General features: G+C 40.3%; 1 protein-coding gene across 2 annotated transcripts; it reads left to right on the top strand.

Moving 5' to 3' along the window:
• The first annotated feature begins 2,379 nt into the window (after window positions 1-2,379).
• On the top strand, window positions 2,380-12,852 carry PENK (proenkephalin). 2 transcript variants are annotated; one of them, XM_081953012.1, is made up of 4 exons: window positions 2,380-2,503; window positions 2,621-2,744; window positions 3,709-3,849; window positions 11,891-12,852. In XM_081953012.1, exons 3-4 carry the CDS (start codon window positions 3,712-3,714, stop codon window positions 12,554-12,556), a joined length of 804 nt encoding a protein of 267 aa, XP_081809138.1. In that variant the 5' UTR covers window positions 2,380-2,503; window positions 2,621-2,744; window positions 3,709-3,711; the 3' UTR covers window positions 12,557-12,852. The 2 variants fall into 2 exon arrangements, with proteins under 2 accessions (XP_081809138.1, XP_081809139.1); XM_081953013.1 differs by having other exon boundaries at window positions 2,404-2,503; window positions 2,625-2,744.
• Window positions 12,853-26,007: the final 13,155 nt, after the last annotated feature.

Raw genomic sequence — 26,007 nt, 5'->3', positions numbered from 1 at the left:
TTCTTTCTTTGCTGTGCCTCTTCAACTTTTTTTCCCCAAGTGTATTTTCTGTATCTTTTCAAAACATCTGTATATCTAATCTTCATTTCAGTTTTTCTCTGAGTTTAGAATAGTTTTAACAGCTATCCATTCTATTTTTATGAATTCTAGTAATGTATGAAGCAATCAGAAGCAGTGATTTCAGACCATTTTGTGGGGATGCTTTTTATACATGGTATGAATAGAAATAACACATAAAATGGTCTTCTGGCATCTGGAAAAAATGCATGAGGATAAGAACAACAAAATAAGAAGAAATGAATTACTAAATATCTCATATTCAGCTGAGAGGAACCTAAGCAGAACCAGTTAAATAGTTAGGCTAGACTAGATTTTTTTAAAAACTTAAAAAAATACGGATGATATATGAATATCAGTAAAATAAGATGTACATGTCCATGTCATCATCTGCAATCAGGCTCAGGGAACTTTATGTTCTAATGATGTGAGTTTCTATTTGGAGCTCATGTACAAAATAAGCACATGCCCATTCATTCATTTCACCAATAATAGGACAACAATTGAAACCTGTTTCCTTATATTCCACTAATGGGATTTATGGAGGTTGTATTAAGGTATTAAAATAAAGAGAGATGTATTTCAATATAGTTAATTAAGACACTTTCTTGGCTTCAAGCCTTTCTTCTAGTATCTACTCTTGACATGAAGAGTCATTTAACTGATTAATCAGTGCTCTTTCAGACATAACTGAATTAATTGCTTCTCTTCTCAGGGATGCTTCCCATGATGTAGTTTTAGAATAGTATACTAGTTAGAAACAGAAAGAATTTCACCTAAAAGTTAATCAAAAATGTAAAAAGCAGCTATCTGAACTTGTATATTTTTCTTTTTTATGTATCTTTTAAAAATGGCATAGTTTATTCCAGAGTAAAGTAGTAAATAGAATCAGCCAATACTTTGTATACAAGAAACGTTTATCATTTTTTAAAGATAATTGTTTTGAAGATATCTAAAAGTGCATTAAAAATAAAAAATCAAGATGATTAAAAATCATCTAACATCACAAAAATTGTATGTTAAAAAGTTTTGTTTCTAAGACAACATTAGACAGACAAGACACACACACAGACAGACATAGACACACACACGTGTGTGTGTGTGTGTGTGTGTGTGTGTGTGTGTATGTCTGTCTGTCTTCTCTGTCTAATGTTGTCATCTATATATATAGATTGGTGCTGATTGGTGCTGGTTGTGTGTCCATTGTTGTTTTGTGTTGTAACAGTCTGGGTGGTGGGTGGGGCTCGTTTGCTTACCAGGGCTGGTTTCCAGATGTCTGGCAGGCGGGAGGCATTGTCACGTTTATACATGTTGTGGGGGTGTTTCTTTATTTCAATAGCTTCCATAATTATTCTCTTGTTGAAGTATTCAGTTTTGGAAATTAATTTGGTTCCTTCAAAATTAATTTCATGTCCTGTGCTGGAAAGGGGAGGAAGTTTTTTCTTTTTTTTCTCACTGCGTTCTTGTGTTCTGTGATGTGTGCATTTATTGTCCTGTTAGTTTGTCCTATGTATGTTGCAGGGCAGATTTTGCATGGTATTACTTACATTTGTGCAGTAAATTGTTTTCCTGATGGATCTCTACATAGCAGTCAAAGTACATTCAGGCAGCCAAACCCATAGTGTGTTCTTAAAAATTGGATTTCATTATGAGCAACAGACCTTTATACTTTGGACAACACAAACAACAAAATCCTAAGTAGCATCTCCTAGAGCCTCTGAAAAACAAGTGGGGAGAAAGATTAGGAATAAATGATATAGACTAGGTTGCCCCTACCTAGTGTTCTCCTGATGCTTCCTCCAGCTAGGGAAGAACTGAAACTCTGCAGATTCTAGTCACAATGCAATTTAGGGCTCAAATCAAGACAAAATCTTTCGGGCAAATTTCTGGATGTGGCAAGTTTCTTTCTGATAAGCTTCTGTGGGAAAGAACTAACACTCCACTCCAGCTTTCCCTGGAATGGGGGTCTGGATCAGAACCCTCCAGCAGAAAAGGAGAACTTTTGAAAAACCCCTGTAGCCAAAGTTGATTGGACCCAAAGGTCAACATGGAAGGCCCCACTGAGATGCTGGGGAAAAGCTATCCTGGAGTGAAATATCATCCTGATCAGGTGGGGGATGACTACCACATCCACCCACTCACTCAAGGGAACAACAGAATCGTGAGTCTTGTTTTGGCCCTAGGCACGCTGATGCGTCTCTCCCCACTCCCCCCCACCCCGTACCAGATGCTTCACTCCTACTGGCTGTCGTAGCTCTTGCGTCACACGGAGGGCAGTAGGCGATTGGGAGAATGCTGCCCGCGTCTCCTTTTTTGACTAATTATAAAGTCGCCTTCCCCACTTCTTTGCTCCTGATTTTGCTGAAGAGTTCCGAAGCTCAGAAGAGAGAACCCTTCTTGGAAGCGAAGGAAGTCGTCCCACCAGCGCCGCCGTCGCTTCTCTTCGGTAAGATTGATTTGTATTATTGCAGCGGACCGTTCCTCCCCATCTGCCATTCCTTTCCTCTCTCCTCTTCCGTTATTCATTTCTTTCTTTCCCTTCTTTGTTCTGCATCTTCGCTAGTTAGCATCTTGGAGAAAAGCCCCCGCGAAGTTCTTCCGTCGGATCTTCGCCGAGAGGTTCTGATCGAGAGACTTCGCCGCTCACTTTAAGAAGCGCACCGTATATCGCGGAGCAGAGGAGAAATGTAAGTCTGGGCGGGGGGGGGAAGGAGGGGACAGTTGAGCTCCAGCTCTAGCCTTATCCAGCTTTTTCCTAGCCTGGATTTCACTCGCGCAGCTCCCGTGGCTCATTGCCGGCGGAGTTGCAAAAGGAATCAGATTACGCGGCGAACGGGATAAAATTCGTTCGTCGCTGGTTCTATTACAGCATCTGGTACTGTTCATTGTTCAAGGTTAAATAATCCCGTGAAAGTATGTTAAGTATTTTATGGTTTACTTAGTTTGTTATTAAGATATTTATCCTCCCCCCCTTTCCCCTCCCCCAAAGTTATACTGAAACTTTGTATAAAAGCCAACATTTATTTTTAAAAAAACTGCTGCTATTTGAGATCTGATAAAGGGAAAAAATTTACACTCGATTTCAAAGAATGTATTCTAATTGTATGTTTTCATTGTTTCTAGCACATGCATGAAATTGTTCACCTGTGTAATCATAGACATTATTGCAGGATCCAGCCTAGGGTGGCCAGCAGGATCAGGGTTCTTCTGAGCTTTGGTGCTGTAGCCCATCCTCAGGGAACTTCTCTCTCACAGTGTGTGCTTTGGACTATTCTATGTGTGGCTGCTGTTGTGTGTGGCTTTTTAGATACTGATTGGGGTTTTAGGTGTTGACAGCCACCTTATAAGTACAGCACATAGAGTAGTCCAAAGCACACACTCTGCGAGAGAGAGGTTTCCTGAGGATGGGCTCCAGCACGTATCCAAAAGCTTGGAAGTCTAAATGTCTAGTCCTGGTGACTGACCCAAATTGGATCCTGCAACATTATCCTGGGACATGTATATTCACCTTCGTTCATGGTAGACATTATTGCTGGCATAATTCAGCTAAAAACACCTTAGATTCTTTTTCCATATGTATTTCTTAATGCAATCTATTGCTGGTATAAAAAAAGAAAATACTGTGACTGAGTTTGATTCTTCTTTTTGCAGACCATGACATTGCTTCTGAGGTGTTATTTCTTGCTTTTGGCTCTTAACGCATACCTTATCCTTGCCATTCAGGCAGAATGTACAAAAGATTGTGCATCCTGTGCCCATCAATTGGCATATCATGCTGATATCAACCCCTTGGTAAGCAGAATTTACTCACTGTTATCTTGAGATTCTTTCTCCCAGCTCAGCTTGATACTTCAGAGTTGCACAACTAGATTATAAACTCAAAATTAAATAGATTACTAATTTAGATTAGCCAGTCAACGATGGATTTGAATTATCACTAAAAGAATTTACGTTATGGTTTATTGTCCATGTATATTGTCGACACAGTGCATTGAATCTAATATATGTCAACTATAGATAGAAGCATTACGCCAAGATGTTCTTCATCAACAAAATTACAATAGAACATAAAGCATTATTTATTTGATTTTTCTCCTCAATGTGTTTAAATGTTATAACTTCAGTCATTAGTAAATTACTGCTTGAAAATTGATGTTTTTTTTGGGTTATGTTATTATTATTATTATTATTTTTTCAAGTTAATTTTGGCATTAGCCTGAACAAGTCCCTGCATTTTTTTGCCCGTGTTTCTTTTTTTTTTTCCTAAGTAGTTTGTCACTGTTATCTTCCTCAGGGTCAAAGAGAGTGCCTGGCAGGACTGACCCATCTGGGCACCTGCCTAAAACTGGAACGCATAGTCTCCCAGTTCTGGCCCATTGCCTTAAACCACAACACAAAGTGTATCTCAGTCTTAATATTATTATACATTAAATATTCAAGTTATATATACTTTCATTGACTAATACTGAACATGCATTAAATTCATTGGCTATATTCCTATACTTCATCACAGCCAGATCATTGAGTTCACTAAGTCTTCTTTAACTCACTGTATTGGAACATGCTTGCTCTTGTAACCTCTAAAGAATGGATGGATAGCAAATAGTACAAAAGGGATGGAATGCTTTTCTCATAATTCAGTTCATGATGTTGCAGACTTAATGGAAGCTATGAGTTTTAGAATTAGTACAAACAACAATGCCTAAGTTATATGGTTTATTATTGTCTCCCTGTATCGTGCTAATCTCATATTATTATAATAATCCCATAATTATTGCCATTGTTGGTTTCGGTAGCCCCTCCTTTTAGTCAGTTTGATGAAGACACTGTCAATCATCTTATTTTATCAAGCTGGATCAATTAAGTCTCACATAAACTCTTGAGTGAGAATAATATGATTCAGGAAAGACTGAAATTTCTATTTAAATTTGGGGAAGTATAACATACTTTTTCTACTTTTGGAGATCCAGCTCTTACCTGGGTATTCTTGATTGTATGTATATGTGCCATAGCTTATAGGAGAGATTTTATCCAATTAGTGTCTTACTTTTTTATAAGTACGTAGCTACACTGATATGCAGAGGAAATTGAGCTTTTATTGTTCAAATAGTGTTCTTCTCTTCTATGAAGCAATTTTTTAAAAAAGATACTCTTATATTTATTTGTTTTCTTCTGTCAAGCCTAAAAATTGGTCATGATCTGCTTTGCATTTTACCTTTTGGGGTCTAATCTGATGCAAAACAATATAAATTTCAAAAACACAATATAGTAATATAGGTCTTTTCTTTCTCCTCCCTCTTCTGTCTTTCTATTTCTTCTTCCGTGAATTTGTTTTTAAAATCTCATCAGGTCCATAAGAGAAGGTGCATTCTTCTATATAATCTCCTTGGTTAATAATTAAGTAAGACAATTGAAACTAATTAGATTTTTCATAGAGAGAAACATGTGTCTGACTATATTCTTAGCTGCCAATGCCCTTTTGAGACAAAAGCAAAGCAGCAGCCAACACTACATTTTAATAAGCTCCCAGACCTTTTTCCAAAATATATTTTTGAGGGAAAAAAAGTACTGTTTTTCAGGTTTTACACTCATTCTTCAGCATGCACATGAAAAGCAAGAGAAAGAGTTTGGGCTTGGATTCAATCATATCTGTTAAATAATTAGCATCATTAGTTTCATTATTATTCCAATAAATATATACATTTAAAAATAATATTAACCAGAAAAATCAGTTATTAATTACTATCATAAAGAAAATGGAGGCAAAAGAAAAGTAAACAGCAGAGCCAAATGATTAAGCACATCTTCCTTTATCAGACCTTCAATGTGAAAAATGAATAACAGCCCTCTGAAGATAGAGAAAGATACTACAAGCTAGAACAATGGCCACCAAAGGCTTCGCTACAGTAAACTTTTGAAGAACTTCAGGAATGGTTGTATTGGACAAAAATGGGAGTTATACTCCAGCATAATTGAATAGAATCTGGTGAATAGGTCTACATAGACTTCCAAGAGTCCATCCCAATGAGTAAAGATGGACATACTTCTGAGCATAAGTTTACATCAAATGAGAAAGCAAAATAAACTGAAATTAATCATTTGATTTTTTAGCTCATAAATATCTTGTTTAAATTTGAGCAAGCTAGCCATTTATTTTTCCTTTTGTTTAATCACATCCTGAATAACAAGTTCTTTCCATAACTATCTTGTTTGGTTTTGCTTCTTAGTTTAGAATAGTAGAAGTAAAAAACCAAAAAGAAATAGGTATTATTCTCATAAAGAATGAAAGGTTCTCATAAAGTAAACTCATATACCGGAGATTGCATAAATTAATGCTACAGGGGTATCACAATTCAACAATTATACATTTGGCTCTTGTTCCTTTTAGCTTTCTAAAATATTTTTGGCTGTTCTTTAACGCTAATCTATTACATTCACTTAATTCTGCTGTTTCTTTCTTTTTTCCTCATCAAATCTATTAAGTTAGGATTATCAATCAATGGTTGATAGTTATACTGGTGAATATATACATTCACCATAATCACAATAGGATATACTAATTGAATCTGTCTGCAAAGGTTAAAAATGTTTTGGATATGAGATTTAACACTATCGGGAGGCAAAAAAAGGAGCAAGAGCTAAATGTTCTGTTAGACTTCAAAAACCAAGAAGTGTTCAAATGTTTCTGTATAATAATGTTCACATACAGATTTATGCTGATGATAATTGCATCACGATTCTATTGAAATATACTGAGTATAATTTATAGCCAAATATTCATATCCAAGCATGCATGATTTTCTTACTTCAGAGAAAAGTCATGATTCCCTATGGGTTCTCGAAAGATCCCTAATGAATATAAATTATTCCTTCATCAAAACTGTGCTGTAAGAAGTAAACTGGTAGAAGAAATCTGCAGTCATAACTGGTAAATCAACCTAGTGCAATTCCAAGCATGAAAAACAAAAGCAAAAATAAGAACAAATGTTTAAGTAAAGCAATAGCAAATTTTCAGTTTGAATAAGAAGCATTTATTATAAATAAAGCTAATGGCCAACTTCAATAGCATGAATTACTCCTTCTTTATTCTAGTTTCTGAAGTTCCTAACATCCTTTTAGTAATCAGAAATTGGAGAAAAAGTCAGTCAAGGAAGGAAATTATATATTTCATTTTGCAAAAATGTGACTTATTTGCTTCCAACCATGATGAATTCAAAACAATTATTCCTCTTTTGAAAAACCAAACTATTTTAGTTAGATTGACATATGGAAGAAGACAATGAATGTCAGAGACCTAATAAAACCAAAAAATGCTTTCTGAAAGCTATGAATGTAAATGGTTAGTCTAAATGACCATCATTTTAGTATTACATTTTGAAGATCTTAATGACATGACCAAGAATGGACCAATTTTGGAAAACAAGTTATCATAGTCCCTAAAATACAAAAATGAGACCCTATAAAAGTACAGAGAAGAGCAATAAAGTGGTCTGGAGTCTGATCCATATGATGAACAGTTGAGAACTCGGTATGTCTAGTTCAAAGAAGAGAAGGACTACTGGTGATATGGTAGCAGTTTTCCAGTACTAAGGGCTCTCACGGAGAACAGGGGTCAACCTATTCGCCAAAGAACATGAAGGAAGGACAAGAAGTAACTTGTGGAAGATCCTTAAAGAATGATCCAACTTAGAACTAAGGAGAAATTTCCTGACAGTGAGAACAATTAATCAGTGGAACAACTTGCTTCCATAAATTGTGGATGCTCGATCACTGAAAGTGAAGAAATTACGAGTTGGTTCAGTATATGTATTTATCTTTGTTCCACTTGGTTACTCCAAATGAATTCTCATGGTCCAAAATGTTTAATATTATTTGTACAATTTTTATACAATTTAATCTTTATTTAGGATAGTAACCTTTATCCTTTATTTAGGATGTCAATTATAAAATGCATTTCTTTCTTCAACCTGTGCTTGAAATCATCTTTCATATAACTCAATAACTACTTATTGAATCAAGCCAGCAAAATCTTTTTAAAATATTTTATTTGTATGCATGTATGCATACTTGTCTGTCTTTTTGTTGCCTTCCTCCCTATCTACCTACCTACCTATCTATCTGTCTGTCTAGAACATTCCTGCCAGGATTCTGCAAGATAGGTCTGAAATAATTCTGAGTTTCTTAAACCAATTTCCTTGAAAGCAGCATTTGAGTAGAATTTTTATTATACAGTATTCCATATACCAAAATTGATGCCATCCCAGGTTCTGAGAATATCACACAATAAGAAAATTTTTGTAAGACCTAAGTCCAAAGACAATATAGTGCAATTTAATTGAGTACAATTCTTTATTTGCTTACACCTAATATACAAAATCTTGCCAAACTAAAGCTCTCTAACATAATAGACCGATGCTGAGAGATTATAGGATGTGGCTACACTGAACCTCTTCTTCCCTTACCCATCCAGTTTTGGATTACCCAGTCTCTTAATTTGGGTTTATCTGCTTCCCTGGAAAACTGCCCTAGTGCATATTTTTTCAGGTGCATATTTCATCACACATTTGACTTATCAGCATCAGTGATTATAGAATATCTGTAGAAAACCTTGCTAGTTTTAAAGCTAGCTGAACTGCCAACTAATACATGCTTTTTGTTTTGCTTTGCTTTTATCAGCTTATGTCCTTAAACTTCATAGACATATATAATCGTTTAAATGGAGAGAGCATAGATATGTGTATTTGTGTATGTTGTCTTTATTCAAAATTGTTTTCAATCTCTTAAATGAAGGACAAACAGGGGATTTATAGTTTATATATAATTCAAAGTATTCAGATACAATCCATCATAAGAGATTTACAGATGGTTGCTCAAATAAGATTTATGTAAATACTAAACTACTTATGCAACATTGCTGGCATACTTCTCTTTAATCTAGCTATGCAATATAAAACAAAGGTAGTTAGCTTAGGCAACACCAGGAATCTGTTTGGATAGTCGCAAAACCTTGCATAAGAGCTTTACTTTGGGTGCAATCAGAACAATCAATAATTGAACATGCAACTATCTACTAAATATGTGTCAACCAGTGACGTGCGGTGAAGTTTATGGCTAGTGAGGCAGCAATTTTTTTAGACTTGTGGACTTCAACTCCCAGAATTCCACAGCCAGGCATGCTCAGTTCCGATTTAAAGCAACAGCTTTAAACTTATTTAAATAAGTTTTCTTCCTTCTTTTTCTTTTTCTTTTACCTTCCCCTCCATCCTCCCTCTCTCCCCTCTCTCCCCCCTCTCAAACACACACACACACACACAGAGAAGTTGGATTATAGTGTTTAATTCCATGTAGCTGATTTCCAGGGCAAAGTAGGAGTTATTTTTGCCCTGTCCAATGGCATTTTCTTTGATAAAAGGGACGGAAAGATGGTCTTTGGGTTCCCTCCTTGAATGAGAGAATCCGTTTTAGTCAAAACTTTCAAATGTAATAAAATGATCTTCCTGTCTCGATCTATTTCATTGGAAAAGATGCCCGCCTGAGGAAAGAGCCTTTCACGTCTCTGAAAGCCAGGCCAGGGTGGGATCTCTCCAGGATGGGCGCAAGACCGATCCATGTTCACCAGCAAAGGGCAAAACTCTCTTCCATGGCCTCATTTCCCACCCGAAGCTTCCCCGTTTCCTCTCCATTCTTTTGCTTTCCGCAAAAACAGGGATGCGCTTTGGGAAGGCGGGAGCCCAAAGGAGCCCACCGGCGCCCACACCGCTTGCTCTGGAAGCCAAACTGCCGGCCGGTACTTCCCAGCTCAGCTGCTTCCCGGGTGGGTGGTGCCTGCCAGAATGGACGACAGGAGCTGTGAGGGAGCACCCTGCTCGGCGGAAGGGCTCCAGGGGCTCTGAGCGTCCACCTGCCTGAGCTGTGCCGCAGGCGAAATAAAGCGCTTTAGTCAGTGGGGTGTCAGGGGAGAGGATAGAATCTCTCCTCCTCTCCCCCGACACCCCACTGACTAAAGCGCTTTCTTTCGCCCGTGGAAGAGCTCAGGCGGGCGAAAGGAAGCGCTTTAGTCAGCGGGGTGGGGGGGAGAGCAGGAGAGAATGCCTGAGCATTCTCTCCTCTCCCCCGACACCCCACTGACTAAAGCGCTTTCTTTCGCCCGCGGAAGAGCTCAGAGCTTTAGAGGCTTTTTTAAACAGGCAGTCATTCATAGTGAGGCAGCAGCTAGCTAACCTCACTTCAGCACTCACCTTTTCCCATTTACATTTTTTTTTCCTTTTCATGATTGACAGTGGTGAGGCTCTGCCTCCCCTGACTGCACGTCACTGGCTATCAACATGCATATAATCCTAAAAACTAAATCCAGAGTTCATACCAATGATCTTTGTGGGCGTGGCAGGGGAACATTATTCCTTCCCCATCCCACTAACCTGCTTTCCAGTTCCGTTCTCCTGTTCAAGGCAACAAAAGAAGGTCCGCTGGGAGGCAGCAGGAGCAGAGCCAGCATATTTGCCGGTTCTCTGAACTACTCAGAACTGGCTGAATACCACCTCTGGGCTGAACCTTAGTGTTTCTACGAACTATGCAGTGAAATAATTCTGGAATCAGTTTACTGATCCAACTAGATCATTTTAAGCATAACCCTCCGTTTAAAAATGAATATGTCTTATTGGCATCAACTACTCAAATCATAACACTGTATAGACAGATTCATGTTTAGTCATAGACTCATTAAAACAGTGTAATTTTAATTAATAAAAACTGACATGCCTTGTTGATTTCAAGAGATATAAGCATAATTTAGTGTAGTCCTTTTCATGCTATAGAAAAGGGGCAGGAAATAATGGTCATCATTCTTTTCTATCCCGAAGTCCTGTGTATTTTTTCAAAGGCTGGGAAAATGAAATGCAATATGCATTTAATGAAAAATACTCTGTTATTTCCTCCCTTCAGTGGAAAATCTAGGTTCTCCATGAACATGAAGAAGAAAGACCATATATTCATTATTTACACTTTAAAGTTGTTAGTAAACTTAGTAAAGGTTTACTTAGGAAGGCTTTGGAGATTAATCCTAATAAAATTATTCTGCATCATTCTTAACAATTTAGCTAATCTATTTTTTATGAAGTGATGTTGTAGTGGTTTTATTGATACAACATGCAAAATACTTATTTCAAAAAATAGTTGTATTATAATAGTCTCCTTTGAACAGTTGTGTACGATAGATATATATTTATTTGCATCGTACTTATATAATCTGATCATTGTTTCGGTCACTTTTCTGCCACTGCTCTTGGTTTCATCTACTTTTCTTTTCTTCTACACTTAGCTATCCCCCAAATATTTTTTACAGAATTTTTATTTTTCAACAATTGGGAAGACAGGGGCAATCTGACTATATTTGTTTTCACACTATGTGGATATGTGCTAAGCAAGCAAAATCTCTTCACATGTACATTGTGCTGAAGATATGTTTGTAGTAAGTCATGAAGGTATTAGTATAAGGATTGATAGTCATGTATAGAACTTCTGAGACATTATTTTTTCAAGAGTACTTTCTTCTATCCATAAACACAGCAATCCTGTATTTCTCAAATCATGCAAAATCTTTATCAGTATTGCCAGATTACTGTTTTGAGGAGTACATCTTTTTAATTCCATCTTTTTTATTCCTATGCTTAGAAGTTGATCGTTTTGATCAACTTTGATCAAATTACTTAGATCATCAGTTCAGAAAGATAGCATATTTGGCCATATTCAGAATTTAAAATTCTGAAACATAAGACGATATTTCAAATGTTATTTCTACCTCTAAAATAACTTTATAAATCAAACTATTTTTCAGGCATGTACACTAGAATGTGAAGGAAAATTGCCTTCTGCCAAAGCCTGGGAAACCTGCAAGGATCTTCTTCAGATTACTAAACTGGGCTTTCCCCAAGAAAGCAGCAGCATCCTAGTGGACGGTCCAAAAGAGGATGAAAGCCATTTGCTAGCAAAAAAATATGGTGGCTTCATGAAAAGGTATGGTGGCTTTATGAAAAAGATGGATGAGCTCTATCATGTAGAACCAGAGGAGGAACCCAATGTTGGAGAAATTCTTGCTAAAAGATATGGAGGGTTTATGAAGAAAGATTCAGATGATGATGGTTTAGCTAATTCGTCTGATCTTCTGAAGGAGCTTCTTGCAACAGAGGAAAATGCTGAAGTAGGACATTATCAGGACTTGAGTGATAGTGATAGTGAGGTCCTCAAGAGATATGGTGGCTTCATGAGAAGCATAAAGCGCAGTCCTGAGCTGGAAGGTGATGCCAAAGAGTTACAAAAGAGATATGGTGGATTCATGAGACGAGTGGGAAGGCCAGAATGGTGGCTGGACTACCAGAAAAGATATGGTGGATTTCTCAAGCGGTTTGCTGATACTCTTCTTCCTTCAGATGATGATGGAGAAAATTATTCCAAAGAGGCTCCAGAGATGGAAAAGAGATATGGTGGATTTATGAGATTTTAGCTTTCCTTATTTTGTTCTTTTGATCCCAAATCAAAGACTGCCTCATTGACCATAATTTATTGTAATGTGTTGCTTGTACTGTACAGTTTTTTACTGTCCTGGTTAATAATGCAACTTATTGTGTGTTATTTCAGGTTTTGTGCTCTTTTAAGTTAAAAATAATTTCTGTTTTAGTCTAATTTGTCTAGTTGTACCTTCATGCTAAATCTATTGTATTTTAATTACCATATCCATTTCTTTAAAGAATGTAATTGTTTAACTGTATATATAATAAATTCTTCATCTTAACTGCATAAAATATCCTGAGGCAATTTTTGTGGTCACTAAAGTTATGAACATTTAACAGTCGACTGTTTTATGTGCGTTTTATGCGGTCCATGAAATAGAAATCATTCACTTTCTGAAAATATTTCACAAGGTTACTTTTAAAATCTTCTGTATTTCAACACCTTGAGAAATTCTAATAATTTATATTTAAGCTTACTATTTACCATACCAGCCTTAATGTTTGTAAAGAACACGTTTCATCACTTCAAAGCAATAATCCAATTTGATTTAATCCAAAGGGATATTATTTTCATAACCATTTTCTATAATTGGCTTGTAAACTGAGTAAGCAAATGCAATTTTCCTAAATGTTAGTTTCTTTAAGAAAATTAAGAATACAATCTTATAACTTTGTATTATGCAATGACTTAATTAATTCTACAAAATAATTTCTGAGGCTTTCACCATAAAAGCTTTATAGTTATGAAATTACATTACTAATAGATCTTAAATTTAGCAAACACAAAACTTGTAACAGAATTACTTATGTAAATATATTTCCTAAATGCAGAATTGTATTCACACACTATATTTCAGGATTTTAAAGTTTTGCATGTCTCCAGAGATTGGTTGCTTGTTTTTGCGATCAAGCCTGGGCAGCATCAGTCCATACAGTATCCATATTAGCTTCTACCGTCATAAGAGACTGTCTATATGTCTATAGTTATTTGTAAGGGTACTGTTTCTCTAAATGCTATTTAGTACTAATTTGTGACTTTATAATGGAATATGGATGAATAAAAGGAAAACAGGCTAGAACGTATTGTATTCGTCCCCCTACCCTGCACCCAGAAATAGTAAAGCTGATAAGATCACCCTAGATATAACATCTTTTGAGCACTTTTGGGGGCGGTCAGATTTTAAAATGTTAGCAACCGGTTCTCTGCCCGGTTGCTGGGTTGGCGTGGCCATGGTGGGCATGGCCTACCTGGCTTCCTGCACCATGGGGGCGGCATTTTCACCCTTCCCAGACTCTGGAGGCTTTCGTTGAGCCTCTGGGAGGGCAAAAATGGCTTTCCCTGGGCTCCGCAGGCCCCCTGGAAGCCAGAAACGGATCCGTTTCCAGACTTCTGGAATGTTCATTTTTCACCCTCCAGAGACTTCTCCAAGCCTCTGGGAGAGCAAAAACAGCCTCCCCTGGGCTCCAGAGGCCCTCCAGAAACAGGCCTGTTTCCAGACTTCCAGAACTTCAGGAAGGCCCTTTTTGCCCTTCCAGACCCTCCAAGTGGGCCTTGTACCTACACGGCATGATGAATGGGCCATGTGGAGACTCTGGGGAGGGATGGAGGGCAGAACCATCCATTTTGCTGGAACCAGTCCGAGCTGGCTGAATCCCACCCCTGGTTGCATTGCAAGTAGGAATAGAAGAATTGTATATCCTGAAACGCAAAATTGCAGCATTCTTCTCTTTTAACCTAGGGATGGCATATTTAGGAAAATGCTTGTGTCAGACCTGGAAGCCATCTTTGGGACTTCAGGCCTGTCACATTTTCTACAGCTTATTATCTTTACAGAAAGACATTTAATAAAGTGTACTTTGTTGAACATATTGGGAGAGAGCTAAACAATTCTATATATCATGCACTATATCAAAGGGACTTTTGGCCCACTTCATCTAAACTTTGGAGAAAAAATCTTTATCATTCTGTATTGAGGATACAAATGAAGGTTTTAAATGGTACATGCTGTCTGTAATAGCATAAAAATGATGCTCTGAGTTGTCTAGAATTAACACTACACTAGGTATCCCGTTTGTTCTTTGCTTCTACACATAATTCTTGTGAGACAATGGTAAAGACACTAAAAACACTCTCCCATCCTTACTTTAAAAAAGTCAGCTGAGAAATGAAAGGAACCAGTTCTTCATGTGAAGTGGTGTAGATTCAGCAGTAGCACAGACTAGTTTATATACAGATTATCTATCCCTTGCAACAAAAGTCAATTTTATTATAAAAAGTAATGATGTGTGCTAATTTGACTTGGGGTATGTAAGTAGCCTGAAGTCTGATTTACTTACTGTGGTAAATTATTATTTTCTATCTATTTCTGCATATCCTAATTGGTACCAATTTACCCATTGTAAAAAGTCAATGCTCAATCCTTTGGAGTATCTTTTATTTTATTCTATAATTTATTATATATTTTAACCTAGTGTCAGGCAGCCTCCATCAGTAACCAAGAAAGAAACCACTCAACTCCATTTTTCAGAATTAAGAGTACTTTTACTGGTCATGAGTAGAAAGCAGCTAGCAAAGCAAGATCTGAGGCAAAAGCGTGCGCAATCATAGATATCAATATGTGACCCAACTCCCTCCCCCTAGTAACCCCAACCCCCAGTCCAATCCCCACACCCCACAGGTGTCATGTGGGCTGCAGTTTCAAAACCCATCATCAGGTTGGTATGCCAGACGGTTGGCCTTGGCGGCAATTCCACTATCTGCAGCATGTGCAGTAGATGGTGAGAAAATCACTCCCTTCTTCATTCACTCCTGTGCTTAAGCTTCCCCTCTGAAATACCACATTATCTCCCCCCCTCCCCATTTCAATGGCAGCCGAAAGCAAGCAGCAAAGCAGAGGCTGAATTCCGGCCCTCCGTCAGGAAAGGACATCACCCCTGGAAAAAAAACGTAGAGAGAAAACAGGAACAAGAAAGATTAGACATATGTATGGCAATAAGAGTCAGGGTTTATCGGGATAGGTAGAGTAGAATTTTCACAAAAGTCTAGGAGCTCTAACATGGGACTTCTCAACCCATTCAGCTTGGGATGGGGGAAAATGTTTCCAGGAGACCAGATACTGAACCTGATTTCTACGTCTCCTGGAATCCAAAATTTCTTTGATCTCAAAATGTTGCTCTCCTTCAATGAGAAGAGAGGCAGGAGGCAGCGGTATGGGTGCCCGAACAGAGGAGGTGTGCACTGGTTTCAAAAGGTTAACATGAAACACAGGGTAAATGCGGTTGAGATACTTCGGCAATTCGAACCGTACAGAAACAGGATTAATGATCTTCACAATAGGAAATGGACCAACATACTTAGGCCCTAATTTCTTCGACTTTTGAGTAGTTTGGAGAAATTTGGTAGACAGAAAAACTTGATCTCCAATCTTGTACTCCCTTTCTTTCACCCTCTTCTTGTCAGCCTGTTTCTTGTGTGCTCGATGAGCAGCCTCCAATGTTTTTTGGGCTATGGGCCAAACCTTTTGGAGCTGGTCACTCCACTCTGAAAGGGACAAGACTTGTGGTTTTTCACGGGGCAATTCTGGGATTGGCACAAAGTCCTGCCCAAAGACAAGCCTAAACGGGGTGAAACCGGTGCTGCTGTGCACAGAATTGTTGTACGCTACTTCAGCATGTGGTAACAGTTCAGTCCAATTATCTTGCTGATAATTGATAAAACACAGGAGGTATTGCTCCAAAACAGAATTAGTCCTTTCACAAGCACCATTAGTCTTAGGATAGTGGGCGGAGCTTAACCCCTGGGCAGAGCCAATCAACTTCAAAAATTCCTTCCGGAAGAGGGAGGTGAACTGTACCCCTCTATCTGATATTATGTGCTCCAGCACTCTATGCAAACTGTATATATGTGTAATAAACAATTTAGCTAAGGACCTAGCTGAAGGGATCTTGGAACAAGGCACAAAATGAACCTGTTTAGAGAACAAATCCGTGACTACCCAGACCACGGTATTTCCTTGACTCTCAGGTAATTCAACAATGAAATCCATTGATATTTCCTTCCACGGGGATTCAGGACGGGCTACACCTTGAAGCAGGCCTTGGGGCTTCCCTGGAGGTCGCTTAGCAGCAGCACATACAGGACAACTGGCCACATATGATTCAATGTCTTTTTTCAAAGAGGGCCACCAAAATTGTCTTTTGATGAGATGCAGAGTTTTCACAAACCCAAAATGCCCTGCCATGTGGGAATCATGAGTTCGTTGTAACACCAAAGGCTTCATGCTTGCAGTAACATATAATTTAGCGCCTATCCAAGCTAGTCCATCTTTCATGGTGCATTCATTTGAATGTTCCTTAAACCAGTAGTCGGACTTTCCTTGAGTTTGCAGATGAGGTCTGTTGTGACCTCCAACTTAGGGTCGCTTTGGCTTCTGGTAACCATTGGAGCAGTAAGACGTTTTGCTGGGGTGACTGGAAGTACCACGCTCAACTTGGAACTGTTGTATTGTGGAAGTCTGGATAATGCATCTGCCATAAAGTTCTTCCCTCCAGGGATGTACTTTAGGGTGAAATTGAATCGGTTGAAATGTTGCGCCCAGTGCATTTGTTTAGGAGAAAATTTTTGAGGGGTCTTTAACGCTTCCAAATTTTTGTGATCAGTCCACACCTCAAAAGGGTGTTTAGCTCCCTCAAGGAAATGTCGCCAGGTCACCAAACCCTACCTGACTGCAAAGCTTCCTTTTCCCATATGGCCCATTGCCTCTCTGTCTCTGTCAGTTTTCGGGAGGTGTAAGCGCAAGACTGCAGGTGCCTGTCAGCGTTTGCTTGAAGTAATGCTGCCCCCACCGCCACATCACTAGCGTCAGCTTGAACGATAAATGGTGCATCCATGTCCGGGTGTTTCAAAACGGGTTAAGCTGCAAAGAGGCACTTTAATTTTTGGAATGTGGCCTGACATTCCATAGTCCATTATAATGCCTTCCCCGGTTTGGGTTTGGCCTCTCCTTTTGACTTAAGGAGATTTGTAATGGGTAGCGCAATGCTGGCAAAGGATGGAATAAATTGACGATAAAAATTTGCAAATCCCAAGAAACTCTGCAATTGTTTGCAGGTGCGGGGGGGCATTCGTTAACGGCTTGGACTTTAGCTGGGTCTATCTCGATGCCATTGTGGGAGATGCGATAACCAAGGTAGTCAATTTTTTCCTGGTGAAATTCACATTTAGAAAATTTGGCGTAAAGCTCCTCCGTGCAGAGTTTTTTGAGAACTGAACGCACCAATGTCACGTGTTCCTCACGTGTTTCCAAGTAAATAAGGATGTCATCAAGATAGACTATCACACCTTTGTATAGGTAGTCATGTAAAACTTCATTTATTAGTTGCATGAAAACCGCTGGTGCCCCCTGTAAGCCAAAAGGGAGTACTCGGAATTGAAAACAACCAAGTGCGCAGTTGAAAGCAGTTTTCCATTCATCTCCCTTCTTAATCCTGACTCTGTAATAAGCCTTCCTTAAGTCCAATTTTGTGAAGATCCTCCCTTTACCCAAATGGGCCAACATTTGGGTAAAGGGAAGGAGGGGGTAAACATTGTGTACAGACACCGCATTTAAGTTCTTATAATTCACACAGAGGCGAAGAGAGCCATCTTTTTTTTTCAACAGCGCTGGAGCAGCCACTCGGGGCCTGGCCAGTTCAATAAACCCCCTTCGTAAATTTTTATCAATAAATTTCCATAATTCATCCATTTCACAGGGGGGGTGTCATTGAGTAGATTTGGGGTTTTGGAAGTTTCCTCCCTGGGAGAATATCAATACTGCAATCTGTCACGTGGTGAGAGCGTAACTTATCAGAGGATTTCTCACTGAAAACTTCCTTTAGGTCCCAATATTCTTTTGGGATTTTCTTCTCCCCCTCAATTTTTTTTTGTCCTGTGGCTGCTAGGTTATGTTTAGTGTTAATGGGCTTTGGATCCCCCCCCACCCTCGGGAGGTGTTGTGGATCAGATGCCCAACCACCCTTTCCGCCAATCGATGTGTGGGTTCCACTTTCGTAACCAAGGTAATCCTAGTATGAGAGGCCGATCCATTCCTGGGGCAACAATAAAACTTATAGTTTCTTGGTGAGTTACCATCCACATGTCTATTGGCTCAGTTACAAAATGGGCAGGGCTCGCCCCAGCTATTGAGCCGTCCAGCTGGCAAAAAGCAATGGGAACTTTTAAAGTTCTCAATTTCAGCCCCAGTTTTTCCATCACCTCATGACTAACGATGCAACGTGTGCATCCTGAATCTAAGAGGGCCAACATTTTCTCTTGTCCTCCTGTAGAGGGCACTTTTAGTTCTACTGGGATAGTCATGGGGCCTGATCGGGAACTTACCAGACGTTCGTCGTCAGATTTGTTTTCACTTTCTTCCGATGAGGAGGATGGTTCCCCCTCCCTTAGGGTGGGATGGAACTGCGTAGTTGGCTCCACCCCTTTCATGGTGGTTTCCCTTCTTTTCCTGGGTTGTTTGTCTGGTTTTCTCTCTCCCCCAGTAGTAGGTTTTGGTCCCATCTTGGTGCGGCAGTTTGCTGCGAAGTGCCCCTCCTTCCCACAACGGAAACAGGTGATGACTTGGGGCTTGCTAGTAGACCAACTTTTCCCTCCTTTTGGAACTCTTTGGAGGGCTTGGTGGGGAAGTAGCCTTCTCTTTTTCACTGTCATCACGGTACTTGTCTCGGGCTAATCAATTTCTACATCCGCTGCCAATTCATACCAGTCCTGCAATGTGCGGGGGGGCGGCTGTTTACACAGTTCTTGTATATATCTTTGTTTAAACCATCCATGAAGCCATCCAACAGGGCTTGTTCGGACCAACCCCTCATATAAACAGACAATTCACGAAATTCTTGTGTATATTCAGCAACTGGCCTGTTTCCCTGGGTGAGGGTTTTAAATTTAGTTCTGGCTTTTCGCTCTGTGAGAGGATCATCAAAGCGTTTCCTCAGGGCAGCCATAAACCGATTGTAATCTCTCAGTAGGGGGGAATTAGTGTTATGCAGAGCAACCATCCAATCAGCCGCTCTAGCTTCTAATGCCAGGGTAACAATTCTTACCTTGGCTTCTTTTGTAGGCAAATCCTCACCAAACTGACGCATGTACTTGAAACAGAAAAAATCCTAAATCTTTTGCCTCCCCACCGAATTTCGTTCCAAGTGGAGGAACTTTGGCCATCTGGCATCTGCGGGGACCCCCTCCCCCTTTTGGGATGTCTCTGGTGGCCGCTGCTACTGGGGTTGGGTCTCGTTCATCCTGCTCATCATCCCCATCCGCAGCCCCAGTCTCTCTCAGGCAGAACAGACCCTCTGCAGTTCTCCCCTCTGTTTCTGGGAGAAGATCTTCTCTTCCAGGACCACTCTCACGGAACCATCATCTCTCACACACCTCTTCGAAGAGTTTCATGGCCTGAGACATCATAAGGTTCACCTTCTCGACCCCCTGCCACTCAGCAGCTGGTCGCCTCTGTCTCCTTGTGGTGACCCCAAACAGAGTTTCCTCAGGATCATACTTCTGCCCCACTCCCAATGTCCATCTGGAGCAAACGGATTGTTCTTCCAGGTGTAGTCCAGCCATTCACTCCGTTTCCAGAGGGCAAGAAGATGCAATTGCTCCCACGTCTTCCTCCTGGTCGCTGCCTGGGTGGGACATTCTTTTGAAGTTTGAAATTTTATTGCATTCCCCTCGGAAGGTGTTAACTCCGGGTTGAATGCGAAACTGAGATCTTGCTTAATGTCAGGGCAGCCTCCATCAGTAACCAAGAAAGAAATCACTCAACTCCATTTTTCAGAATTAAGAGTACTTTTACTGGTTATGAGTAGAAAGCAGCTAGCAAAGCAAGATCTGAGGCAAAAGCGCGCGGAATCATAGATATCAATATGTTACCCAACTCCCTCCCCCTAGTAATCCCAACCCCCAGTCCAATCCCCACACCCCACAGGTGTCATGTGGGCTGCAGTTTCAAAACCCATCATCAGGTTGGTATGCCGGACGGTTGGCCTTGGTGGCACTTCCACTATCTGCAGCATGCGCAGTAGATGGTGAGAAAATCATTCCCTTCTTCATTCACTTCTGTGCTTAAGCTTCCCCTCCCAAATACCATATTATCTCCCCCCCTGCCCGTTTCAATGGCAGCCGAAAGCAAGCAGCAAAGCAGAGGCTGACACCTAGTTACATTCTCTGTTCTTGGCACTCCTCTGTTGATTTCTATCCAACCTAGCTATAATTCTGTTTTCCTTTTATAGGTATTATTCCATTTTCCTATTATTATTATTTTGTTCACCACATGTCTCTATTGTCAGCATAGGCTGCAACTAGGGTTGCTTGAGAGTAGAGGTTTCTGACTTGATCTTGAAGAAAATCCTACTGACCAGGCTTGCTAGTCAATTCCTTCACACATTGAAAACTTTGTGCCCTCCATTTTGTTTCATTCCATTGAATGCATGCTATTTCTAAATGTGTAGTAATCCATTGACATTTGTACTGTTGTGGCACCACCACTCACTGCCTTTTTTGTCAACTAATATTGTTAAATGCTGCCATACTGGTTTCTTGTACACTATTACTACTCTTCTCTAATGCTGCCATTCCTGTTCTGGATGCTGCAATTATCACTCAGTCATTTAGCCTGCATAGTACCTTGAATCCCCTTCTTGCACATGGATCAATGATATTTTTTTAAAGAACAAGAATGTTTAACAAGAAAAGAAGCCTGGACAATTTTAGTTTTGTAAGTAATCAGGGACATGTACATGTCAGACTATAAATCTACAAGACCGAGCAAAACCCATACTAAGTAAGCGGGAAGAAGTGGGGAAAAAAAATCCCCATCATAGTCTCCCAGCATCTGTTTCGGAGGGGAGGATGTATTCTGCAAGGAACGAGAAGGGGACTTGGCACATAGTTCTATAGCAAAGGAGTGTAGTCGGCACTAAATAAATAATATATAGCACCCTGTTCTGACCCCCCTTCCTCTTGTAAAACAAGGCACTCCGAAACCAAGTCTCTTCAAAGATGTTTATTGACATACAGGTTCCACCTTGGCAGCAATCCAGCCTGCCAAGGTCAAGATAGCACTCTGGGCAGCAATCCAGCTACAGCGACACCCCTTGGCAGCAATCCAGCTACCAAGCTCCAGATAATCACCTAGCAGCACTCCTGCCTGCCAAGGTCCAGGGAACAGATTGACAGTAATCCAGGTAAAACCTTTAGCAGCAATCCAGCCTGCCAAAGTACGACACAGATCTGAGCTTCTCCAACTCCAATGATCAGTTGATTCCTGCAAAGGGTGTGTCCACAAGCAGTCCCTTTATAGTCTGGAGAGGAGTCTAATGATCAGCAGCTGAGAGCCATTACCTCCGGTAATTGCTCAATTGCTCCTTACGCCGGGTAGCACGTCGGTAACGAGCATCTAATAGCTCACTGCTGTCTGACTCACTGTCCTGTGACTCCTCCCCACTGCTCCAAGGCATGACATCAGGAGCCCCCTTCCTTTGGCTTTCACCACTGCTCCATGCCTCAGGTGCCCCCTGGTGGCCAACCAGCCTCTCTGCGCCCTGCTCAGCGTCGGAACCCTGTCCAGGGTCCCCCACCTCCTCTTGAGCCGACTCAGAGGACACCTCGCTGTCGGAGTCTGGTGGCAGCGGCACCGGCACCGGCTGGGCCACAACACACCCTGACTGAAGAAGCCAAAGATTTTTCAATAATGAAGGAGAAGCCAGGAGTGATGCTAGCAAAGCTGGGAGAAGTGAGGTCGTGGGTGAGTGAAGCATAGGCATCAGCAACCCCAGAAGTATCTGTTATTTATTTATATTCCCTCTTTATTGTTTTTACAAATTACTTAAGTTGGCAAACATACCAAACATACCGTCCTCTCCTATTTTCCACACAACAACCTTGTGAGGTAACATGGGTTGAGAGAGAAGGACTGACTCAAGATCACCCAGCTGGTTTTCATAATCAAGGCTGGACCTGAAATCCAGCCTCTTGCCTTGGGGCCTGATACCTTAACCATTAGACCAAACAGCCCTCCACACTAGGGTGGCACACTTGGATTAGCAGCACCAGCAAAACCTTATGTAGACCCCAGTGGCAGCGCAGAGCCAGAGAGAACAGAAATTCAGTTGTGGGGAAATAATTAGTTTCTCTCTATTCCACAGTTGGGAGAATAGCCAAAACCAGTTAAGCCCTTGGTAATTGCCAGCAGGGGGCTATAATAAAGACCCATTCCAAAAAAGACAAGAGAGGCAAAATACAGTTAACGTAGCATAGATTTATAAACTAGAATTAGAAAAGTAAGCAATTGGGAATATGTATAAGAAATAAAGACAGTAACTATAAATAGCATATAAAAACTATAGTAGGGGCTATTTTGTATAAGGACTATACAAATTATGAACATGAACAGTGTAGAACTCTGTATAGGATTGTGGCATGCAGAACCCTCTCTGTGGGCCCACGAGCCGTGCCTCAGCTCAGCTCCACCACGTATGTGCACACACATCCTGCCAGCCAGCTGATTTTCAGGTCTCTGCCACGCATGCGTGGGGGGTGCATCAATAATGCAATATGCAGCAGCCCCCCCCCCCCCGTGTCCCATTTTTGGTCCCAGGAGGCTGCAGGGATGCCTACTAGGCCCAAAATGAGATGGGGGGGATTTGTGCATACATTGCATTATGGGCCCGGGTGCAGGCTGTTGCGCACATTCGCTTTCCCAAGATGCACACACTCGCTTTCACACAAGATGACGAAAAGGGTAGCCAATACTGGTATAGGACATAAGGATTTTTATGAATTGAATGTAGAATTACTGCACTAAGAAATCACAACTTTGTTTGATTAAAAGCAAAAAAAAAAAATTGTACCTTCCTTTTTATAATAAAAATACTTTCTCAATGGAAGTTGGCTTGTGTCCAGAGGTGGGTTCCTACCGGTTCACATCGGTTTGGTAGAGCAGGTTTGTCAAATCTACCAAACCAGTTAGAAGACGTTCCACCGGTGGACCCGGAAGTAGGTTCCACCAGTGGAACCGGAAGTAAGTTCCGGAACGCCCGTCGCTCACTTGCCCTGAACGTTCCATTGCAGCTCACTCGCTCCCCCGCCTGTCCGCAGTAAACTAGCCCAGCCCACCGATCACTTATTGGCTGGAGTCCAACCAATCAGTGAGCAGGCTGGAGTTGACCCGCCTGCTTCTAAAAGCGTGGCGGGTCCTCACTTCATTTCATTTTGTTTTACCTTCCAGCAGTTTGCTACTTCCCTCAGGTAAGCAACTAAGCGTGATGAGGGGCAGCGGGGACGGCGGGAGGCTAGCTTATGCCAGCTTGCGGCTTTCGCGAGGGAAGGCCTTCAGGCTCGCGAAAGCCATGAGCTAGCATATGCCACGTGGCCGAAAGGAGGTGGGCTGCAGCGGCGGAAGGGGGGAGAGGCTAGCTTACTCCAGCTCATGGCTTTCGCGAGGGAAGGCCTTCAGGCCTTTGCTCGTGAAAGCCGCGAGTGGCGTACACCGCATGGCCGAAAGAAGGTGGGCGGCGGCAGGGGGGTAGAGGCTAGCTTACGCCAGCTCGCGGCTTTCGCAAAGGAAGGCTTTCAGGCCTTGTCTTGCGAAAGTCGCTAGCTGGTGTATGCCGCGTGGCCGAAAGAGGGTTTCCTGCTACCCCCTGTCCCCTCCCCCCATCTCTAGTCTCACCTGGCTGGCTACGCCTGCCAGGCGGTGGGCCTAGCTGACCTGGTTGTCCCTTGTCCCTTCAGTCAAGCTTACCTGCTGCCTCGTCGCCTGCCTGCTTCCTGCAGCATCCATCGCATCGGAGAGCTGCTGATTCTGCCTGCTGGTAAGTGACCCTTTTTTTTTCTTTTATGCTTTTAATGTTTTTTTAAAAGAATATTTTATTTATTGTGTATAGAATTTTTTTAAATCATTTTATTTAAAAGTATTGTGTATGGAATATTTTTAATGGTTTCATTTTAAATTATTGTGCGTGGAATCTTTTTTTAAATTGTCTTAGACTATTTTAAAAAAAATATTCTATCAACAATAAATTAAAATAAACAATTTAAAAATATTCTACACTCAATACATTTAAAAGTATTGTGTATAGAATATTTTTAATGGTTTTATTGTAATTTATTGTGTATAGAATATTTTAATGGTTTTTAAGGACTCTTTTTATTATTTATAAAATATATATTTTAAAATTATTTTAGGGAATTTTTATTTATTCATTGTTTATAGAATATGTTTATTACAAGAAATGTTATTCCTTTTTGCAAATGGTTTATTTGTGATGCAATATGTTGCTTTTAAGTGTGCAGATTGGTGCATGGTTTATGTGTCTCCAAGTGGGTGCTTTTCTATGGGCAGGCCAGGTTGGCGCAAGGGAGCTTTGCCAGATTTTGTGTGTTTCTGTGTGATACTTGGTTGTTTAGGTAATTGTGAGGTGTTTGCTGGTTCTGTGAGCTTCCTGGCACTGTCCTTTATCATTTCCCACAATGCCTTGATGGTTTTTATTCCAGTGGCTTTGTCTTTCCTGCCCTTAGTGTTAGAGAAAAAAACTGGTTTCATCTGCAGTCTTTTGGGGGGAAATTGTTATTTTTTGCTGTTTTCCTGGCACTGTCATAGTTTGTGGGTGTGTAATGTCTCACAGTTATCTATGCATTAATAATGATCAAGTACTAATAATATTTCCTTATACATTTTAGTGACCTTTCCTTACATAATTGGTGTTTTCTTTCATACTTTTAGATTTCTAATTTCTGTTTCTGTTAGTTAGCAATTGCTAAAACAAATCCCACGTGAAAAAGTATTCAAAGCCTTCTTGATTTTAATTGTCAATTTATTTATTCCTGTACATTCTAAGATTTATTCACTTTCATATCTCTGTTTTTCCACTGTTGCGCAAACACAATTAAGCAGCTGCTAACATGTGTAAAATTAAATATGTATTGTACTCCCTTTCAAATAACCAACAAAATATTTCTGGTTTTAAATCCATATCTTGCTTTACCATTGCTTCTAACCACTAACTCTTGAATAGCTACTTGGACCAACCTAAGTACTGAAACTAATTCCTGTTTTTTTGAACTGAGAACTAAATTTCAGAAAAAGAAATCTGTATTGTTTTGTGAATCTACCTATGACATTCATTCTTGATCTAACTTCTTGGATGAAAGACTATATCTTTCCTGTTTGTTGGGGGACATCCTTCCTGAAAAGACTGTACATTTTTGGGTGAAAACAGAGGTCCCTTTTGTTACCTGTAGTGTAGTCCTCAGCTTACAACCACAATTGAGTCCAATATTGTTTTATTTCTTCTGCAGTTAGTATTATTTAACAGGATGAAGAGGCAACAGAGCATGACCGCTAGGACAGTCATCTTTCCTATGTAAGTAGCTGTTTTATTGCTTTGTGTGCTT

The sequence above is a fragment of the Natrix helvetica genome, assembly GCF_964273705.1.
Source record: "Natrix helvetica genome assembly, chromosome: 4".
Lineage (NCBI taxonomy): Eukaryota > Metazoa > Chordata > Lepidosauria > Squamata > Natricidae > Natrix > Natrix helvetica.
The sequence above is the reverse complement of the archived record's forward strand: the minus strand, read 5'-3'. Positions and strand labels throughout refer to the sequence as shown.

Bases quoted from the DNA above. Each gene is read 5' to 3' on its own strand.
- PENK (XM_081953012.1), top strand. From the start codon at position 3,712: ATGACATTGCTTCTGAGGTGTTATTTCTTGCTTTTGGCTCTTAACGCA. The intron at 3,850-11,890 runs GTAAGCAGAATT...ACTATTTTTCAG, and splicing joins ATGCTGATATCAACCCCTTG to GCATGTACACTAGAATGTGA.